Source organism: Pseudocercospora fijiensis, assembly GCF_000340215.1.
Source record: "Pseudocercospora fijiensis CIRAD86 unplaced genomic scaffold MYCFIscaffold_1, whole genome shotgun sequence".
NCBI lineage: Eukaryota > Fungi > Ascomycota > Dothideomycetes > Mycosphaerellales > Mycosphaerellaceae > Pseudocercospora > Pseudocercospora fijiensis.
The window spans coordinates 11618770-11626012 of record NW_006921532.1 but is presented as its reverse complement, the minus strand read 5'-3'; the positions used below and the strand labels follow the sequence as shown (position 1 = coordinate 11626012).

The 7243-nt window shown below is 48.6% G+C and overlaps 3 protein-coding genes across 3 annotated transcripts; 1 reads left to right on the top strand and 2 right to left on the bottom strand.

Annotated features, from left to right (window-relative positions):
- Positions 1–2885: 2885 nt before the first annotated feature.
- MYCFIDRAFT_210182 (uncharacterized protein) lies at positions 2886–4140 on the bottom strand. The gene has a single exon (XM_007924084.1). It carries the CDS (start codon positions 3932–3934, stop codon positions 2957–2959), a length of 978 nt encoding a protein of 325 aa, XP_007922275.1. The 5' UTR covers positions 3935–4140; the 3' UTR covers positions 2886–2956.
- A 248-nt stretch (positions 4141–4388) lies between these two features.
- Positions 4389–5462, top strand: MYCFIDRAFT_56964 (uncharacterized protein; the record flags this gene model as incomplete). Its single annotated transcript, XM_007922007.1, has 4 exons — positions 4389–4498; positions 4549–4568; positions 4620–5288; positions 5344–5462. Exons 1-4 carry the CDS (start codon positions 4455–4457, stop codon positions 5460–5462), a joined length of 852 nt encoding a protein of 283 aa, XP_007920198.1. The 5' UTR covers positions 4389–4454.
- A 600-nt stretch (positions 5463–6062) lies between these two features.
- MYCFIDRAFT_86978 (uncharacterized protein) lies at positions 6063–7123 on the bottom strand. Its single transcript, XM_007922491.1, has 4 exons — positions 7016–7123; positions 6860–6955; positions 6707–6802; positions 6063–6635 (listed from the first exon to the last, which is right to left on the bottom strand). Exon 4 carries the CDS (start codon positions 6362–6364, stop codon positions 6083–6085), a length of 282 nt encoding a protein of 93 aa, XP_007920682.1. The 5' UTR covers positions 6365–6635; positions 6707–6802; positions 6860–6955; positions 7016–7123; the 3' UTR covers positions 6063–6082.
- Between the last annotated feature and the right edge of the window lie 120 nt (positions 7124–7243).

Genomic DNA, 7243 nt, shown 5'->3' with positions numbered 1-7243 from the left:
ACCTTATTAAATAGAAAGGATACCTATATTTAGAAAACACTTAGGAACTAAAAGAAAACCTGCAGAACTGTTAGTAGATAATTAAAAAATATTAAAACTAGATAAAAAGGAAATAACTAGTATAGGAATTAAACCTACGACCTCTTAGACCCTATCGATTATAGCGCCTTAGAGTTCTTAACGACCTAGGGTAGTATAGCTCGAGGAGCGGGGACTCTAATAGCGTACCTAGCAACTATGTCTTTTATAGCTAAGAATTATACTACTAGACTAACTAGCTAGAAGATAAAATAGATAGGAAACATTAAAAATATATACCTTTAGGATACTAGACTCTCGGCACTCCTACTAGGGATTTTAGAGATAGGCTAGGATATCCTATCTAGACGACTCTAGTTATAAGGCGATATCTATAATCGGCTATCTAGGGGAAACGGCTCGTTAGTAGGTAATAAGAATAATATCGGCTCTATAGGCGAAGAGCCTAGCTCTCTTTCGAGCTCCTCCGCCTATTAAATAGAGGCTTCCTCTATCTTAAGAGCTTGTACCTCCCGATCTTCCTTTATACGTAGCGACTTACGTAAGCGACGGACCTTTACGCGATACTCGAAAAGCTTCCGTATAAGGAGGTCCTCCTCCTCTTCGGCCGCTTCGAGATCTTTAGCTATCTTTAGGCGCGCCTTCCGGATTTTTTTATACTCTATACGAGTAACTTGTATATTATAGGACTAGCCGTATAGGGCGTACTCGGAGTAGCGACCGGAACGAAGATCGACTTTATAGGGTTTACCGGCCTATTCGTAATAAAAGTAGCGGATTAGTATTTCGAGATAGTCGGCGAGGATATTATTTACGATATTTTCCTTACGCTAGCGAGAAGACAAGTCCTTCGATAACTTTAGTATAATAAAGAAGTTAGAATTAGAAAGTTCCGGAATAAGGGACTATTCCGCTTAAGGAGGGGGATAGTATTACGGATCTAATTAGTTAGAGTCCTTATATAATCTTAGAGCGACGCTAAGACTAGTAGGCTAAGCTATCGCTCTATCTTACTAGGAGCGATAGGAGCGGTCGAGAGCGATAGCGTCGCTTACGTCGCTTACGACTATAGACAAGATATCTCCTTTATATTTAGGAACGCCGGAATGCCCTTATAGCTCGAGGCGTTTAACTTATATTACCTACTTACTAATTAGAATTACCTTTATACTAATTATTCTATCTCTACCTCCCGCTTATATTAGCCTCTCTAAAGAAGCCTCGGCTTGTACGTAATAAGAAGTTACCTAACGATCTGTCGCGAGTAACCGTAATAGCTAAGTAGTAGGTTAGAGTCGCGTAGGCCGAATACCTAAGGCTAGCGCTTTCTACCTAGGGCGTAGCTCTTTATAAAAACTAATATAGTCTCTAGTTTAAACTAGGAATCTATATAGTTCGAAAAAACCAAACCGGAACTAGGGAGCTAGTTCGCCGCTAAGAAACTAAACTATATACGTTTAGTAGTTCGGAAACCGAACTACTATAGAGTCTATATAAAGGAGAGAGAGAAAGGTTAGGAGTTAGGCTAGCGCTAGGCGCTAAGCCCTACCTAAGGCACTAGGGCCCTAGCTTTACTTAGCTAGTTATATATCTTTTATATACCCTCTCTCTAAATTAGGCTCTAGTATAGGCTTTCCTTATAAAGGCTACGCCCTCGTAGCTATTTCCTATTATTTCCTTACTAAGTTATTAATCTAATAAGCCGCGCTTCTTACGCGCTAGGCTAGACGCTTAGCTAGCTAGTTACGTTACTATTAGGCTTATTATTAAATCTTGCTTTAGTATCTACTATATAATAGCTACTCTAGCCTATTATTAGCTAGTAACTAGCCCTATACCCTTAGGCTAAGTATTAAGCCTATAAAAGAGGCCTCTTTCTATAGAATAGATAGATTATTAACCTCGTTTAGTAGACTACTCCTATTATACTTTAATAGTACCTATATTATAGGACTCTAATTACTATAACCTAAATAATAAGTTTACTATCCTATCTTGCTAAGTATAGCTGCCTATATTGCTATAGGTTATACTATCTTCGGAGGCTTATACTATTACTATTAGTAGTAGTAGTAGTAGTAAAGACCCTAGCTTTACTTAGCCGGTTACATGCCTTTTACATGCCCTCTAACAGTGCGCCAGGTAGGGAAGACTTCTACATTGTACACCCTGTGTACGTCCACAAGACACAGCTTGGTCACCTTCGGGCCTACACCAGACCTCGAGGCATTACGAAGGATATCCGCCCAGCTGACCCAGCATAATTATCCCGCTGTATTCCAATTCCAGCTATATCAACCGCCGTGTTCATAAGGAAGGATCTCAGAATGGGCCGAATGGCACACCTTGCAATCACCGTGTACACCATGCTTGTGTCCTTGTGTCTAACATCTCTAGATGCAAGACAGGCGACAAGCTGAATTCTCAGCGGGTCGAGACGTTCTAGAAAGCAAACGGATCCTGCAGAAGACCACCATCACTTCTCTCGCCTTGCCGACAGAGCCTTATTAGTTGCAACACAAACGCGATACGACAGACTGACATACACAATGCACGATCAAGCACGCTACGGCTATGTCACGTCTTGTACCAGATCATCTTTTCGCTATTCGACTTTTGCGATGCCCTCATCGAGCGAGTCGAGCGGTTCAATATCGATCACTGGCCATAGCCAAGCAGTTCCCTTAGATCTCAAGCATAACGCCGAAGAAGAAAGATCCTTGCTGGCAGCTTTCTATTTGCCCGTTGACTAATTGTCACACCACTGAGTACCTTTCGGGGGGGTTGTGCCAACTTAAGTAGGGCGAAGAATCAACACACTTACCTGGATGAAGTCAAAAGTGGGTGGGAGCTGAGAATAATGGTGCAGCTATGTGCTGCTAGTGTGTGCATTGAGAGGCGTGTGCTGTCGTCCTGCTCACGATGCCGACTCCTCGTCATCCTCGTCGTCGCCGCCAGGCACATCTAGCACACGCTCTCCTGCATTCTGCAGGGTTCTTCTACTCCACGCTCTGACGCCTTTCCAGACAGCATAGAGAAAAGTAACAATACCAATGATGATGGTAATCCAGCTCAACTGCTGTAATCGGTCCCTGCCGGTACCGCCGACTGTGCTGCGGCCACCACCCATAATACCTCCAGTGCGGACGTTGAACCATTGGAAGGGAGATAGCGTAAGCATGAACTTGGCGAAGCCGAGCAGTCCCAGCGAAGCTAAACCTTTCACGATGTGCTCGGTCCATGTTGCAGGTTCGTCCTCAAAGATGAGTGATCCTCGTGGGCCTCCGACGGTCGCAATGGTTGAGACAGGATCGAGGTACATGTTGATGATGGGATCGGCAACAAAGCCAAGAACGAATATGGCAGTCAGAAAGATGAACAGAGTAAGGCCAATCTGCGCGGCGGTACTACTGATCCAGGACGACCAGGTCAATCTTTGTAGCTTGTATCTGTAGCGGCAGGTAGGGCACTCCCAATAATTACGCTTCTGGTTCGGATCTGCCTTTCGCCAGGCATCGAGACAGCCTTCATGCACGTATTTCTGACTGCCCTTGCATTTGCATGGCGATAGCAAGCGGCCACCATCTTCGCTTTCATATGTCACCTTCGGAGGTGGTTGCAGTGCGGCAGGGAGTGTAGACTCGGTATCGTAGTGGAAAGTGGGCTGGACCTCTTCGAGGCATATGCGGCAATTGCGAGGCGGGTAGTGTGTTCTGCGGCGCTTCGGTGGGTGTTCGTAGGCAGTGGATTCTGGTTCTGGTTCTGCCTGTGAAGGTGAATGGGTCGATGTCGTGCTCTCGTGTTCTGGCTCCTGCTTCCAGCCACCTGGTAGATCAGCCGCATGGGGGAGGTCCGCTGGGAATGACCAGTCAGCGCCGGAGGTGAAGGCGGCCATGGCAACAGTAATGTGATGTTCGAAGCGAAGGGAGGCAGGTCAACAAGATGTCTTCTTGTACAGCGAGCGTTCAGCCCACATCGGAGTCACGGAGAGTGAATGGCAGCAGACGGGTCTTTGTCCTTGCATTCGCCAGCATGCTCCAGCTCAATCTCATGCTGGGCTGGGCGCGGCGCCACTGAGCTTGGAAGATTCCAGGCCGCGGATGTTTCGCGAGTGTGCTGAGAGCAGAAGAGTGCTGATGCTGAGCTGTCTGTCTTTCCCTCAGCCAACGTTTTGCCGATGCGGCCGCGTATGATGAAATGAGCTTGGCGTTGGGGGCCTTGTTGCCTGACTGTGGGCCTGCGCGTTGCTCGTCGCCTGGAGCTTCATTGCAAGCTCCATATCGAAACATCCATCGACATACACAACTCCACTGCTGCTGAACAACATCATCACACCGCCACGTATACAAGACACTTTGAGTCCGCGCATCCTCTCTGCATAAAAGTCACCACTCCAGCCACCTGCGCAGGCCACCATGGCCGACAGATACTCCTTCTCTCTCACCACCTTCTCGCCCAGGTATGTTTCATTACTCCTCTATGCTGCTGATATATGCTAATTGAAAGTAGTGGAAAGCTGGTGCAGATTGGTATGACAGCTCATCTTCACTGTCGCCACAGCCAAGACTAACACATCTCAGAATATGCGCTCAATGCAGTCAACCAAGGTGTCACATCACTGGGCATCAAAGCAGCCAACGGCGTCGTCCTCGCAACCGAAAAGAAGTCCTCTACACCGCTTATCGATGCATCATCGTCCTCCAAAGTCTCGCTCATCACACCCAACATCGGCATGGTCTACTCAGGCATGGGCCCAGACTACCGCGTGTTAGTCGACAAGGCGCGCAAGGTCAGCCACACAGGTTACAAGCGGATATACAACGAGTACCCACCCACGCGGATATTGGTGCAGGATGTAGCGCGTGTCATGCAGGAGGCAACTCAGAGTGGTGGCGTGCGGCCGTATGGTGTGAGTCTGCTCATTGCGGGCTGGGATGATGGCATTCTGCCGGAGCAAGAGAAAGAAGAGGCTGCAGAGGAGATGCAGCTCGATAGCGGCGAGAAGAAGGTCAAGACGGGCAAGACGGGTGGCATTCTGAAAGGTGGTCCCAGTCTGTACCAAGTCGACCCAAGTGGTAGCTACTTCCCGTGGAAGGCGACTGCGATTGGCAAGAGCGCCACCAGCGCGAAGACTTTCTTGGAGAAGAGATATACTGAGGGGCTCGAGCTGGAAGATGCGGTGCACATTGCGCTGCTGACTTTGAAGGAGACGATCGAGGGCGAGATGAATGGCGATACCGTCGAGATTGGTAAGTGCAGAAGACATAGGCATTTCGTTAGGGCAAGATACTAACAATCGACCAGGTATTGTCGGCCCACCAGCAGATCACCTCCTCGGCTACGAAGGTGTAGAAGGCGCCACTGGCCCACGGTTCAGGAAGCTCAGTCCGCAGGAGATCGAGGACTACCTCACCAACTTGTAGAATATCCCCTGGGAAGCATAGCTGGCGTTCTGGAGCAAAGGAAGCGCACAACGCTGGCCTCATAAAGAACCTGTATGAAATAGGTACATGACTGAAGAAGCTCATACCATGCTCTCAATCCTCATCTCATATGTTCGGCTTGCAAACTGTATGTCGACCTGGGTCAAAAAGAAAAGGCTTGGCTCCACTGCGACTCGAACGCAGTTCTTCTCAATTTGGGTGAGGATGGATGATCGAAACCAAAGCCTGCGATAGTGGTCGAGACTATAAGCCTGCGACAGGTGGTTGAGACCGAAGCCTGCAACAAGTGGTCGAGACAAAAGCCTGCGACATGATCGAGACACAAGGCCTGCGACGCATCCTCATGCTCATCAGATGTGCTAGCTACTGCACCACAGAATCGAAAGCACACGGAATGGGCGATACGCCGTATTTGTACCAGAAGCAAGCAGGGACCCAGCGTCCAAGCAAGGCTTGCAGAAGCACGTATTGCCACTGCCAAGTCATGTTCCATACCGCCTCTCAAGTATCATTACATCTTCATTTAGTCAGAACGCCACCACTCCTCCCTCACTCAGCAATTCCTTCCACAATGAAAAGCTACCCACTCCCCTCCACCCTCACAATCTCATCCGCAACCTTCCCACTCTCCTCCAAAATCTCCGCATACTCCCTCGCCATTCCCCGAATCCCACTTTCCTCCCTATACTCCTCCAGCACCCCCTCAACTTCCCGAATCCTCCGTTTAAGCACCACACTCTCCCGCTCCAGACCCTCAAAATCCTGAAACTCCGTCCGACCCAAAAGCTGCTGGAACTGCACCTGCAATTTCCTCTCCATCCCCTCCGCCACAATCGCAAGATACTCGGCTTTGGCTTTCGTACCCCTCGCCACACTCCCATGAACCGTCTGCTCGAGAATTTTGATACAGGTTTCTATAGCTTTGCGGGAAAGTTTTTGGAGAGATGCGGTTTCGTGGGAAATTTGGAGGCGTAGGGAACGGAGAGTTTCGGTTTGGGATTCCAGGTCGGATTTTTGGGTGGTGAGGAGGGAAGGTAAGTTGTCGGCGGCATTTGCGGTGCTGACATCGTCGGGGGAGGCGATGCGGGCTAGAGTTAGGAGGTGGTCGAGGGCGAGTTTCCAGATGCTTTTGGAGATGGGGTGGAGGTTTTCCTTTGGGGGGTGATGGAATTAGTATAAGTAGGGATACGATGGAGCCTTGTGGAATAACAATGCTTATTTACCTTGAACCTTGCAATGTCATCGCGAAGCAGACTGGAATCTTCTCGAGAAATTTGTGCGTCTAATGTGGCAGCGATGATGGTGACGAGTTCTTGTAGCTTTTCTCTTGTCAGCGAGAATTCGCGGAAAGATTCATGTGCATGCAGCAGACTCACGTCTTCGGGTAACTCATCACTTCGATACGAGACAGAGTGCAGGTAGGATTTCAGGAGATCTCTTTTCGCAGCGGCAATTCGTGCCTTTCGAAGATCCTGTACGAATGACAAGGTCAGCTCGATAGCGCCATCGCGAGGGAGGGATGGTGAGGATACCTGCTGGAAGACATCAACGTCCTTTTGAGCCTTGACGTCCAATTTCGTGGTTCCATCGGGATTTAGCTTGTTAATACACAGATCGCGATACAAGGCTTGGAATTTGGGGTTTGCTGAGAGAACGTCCGGATCGACGTAAGGATTCATTTGTTTGGTAGGCAAGGGGTGGAAAGAGTCGAGGTGGGATTTGAGATGCAAGCTTGATTCAGATGCGCGAGGCCGGGAAGC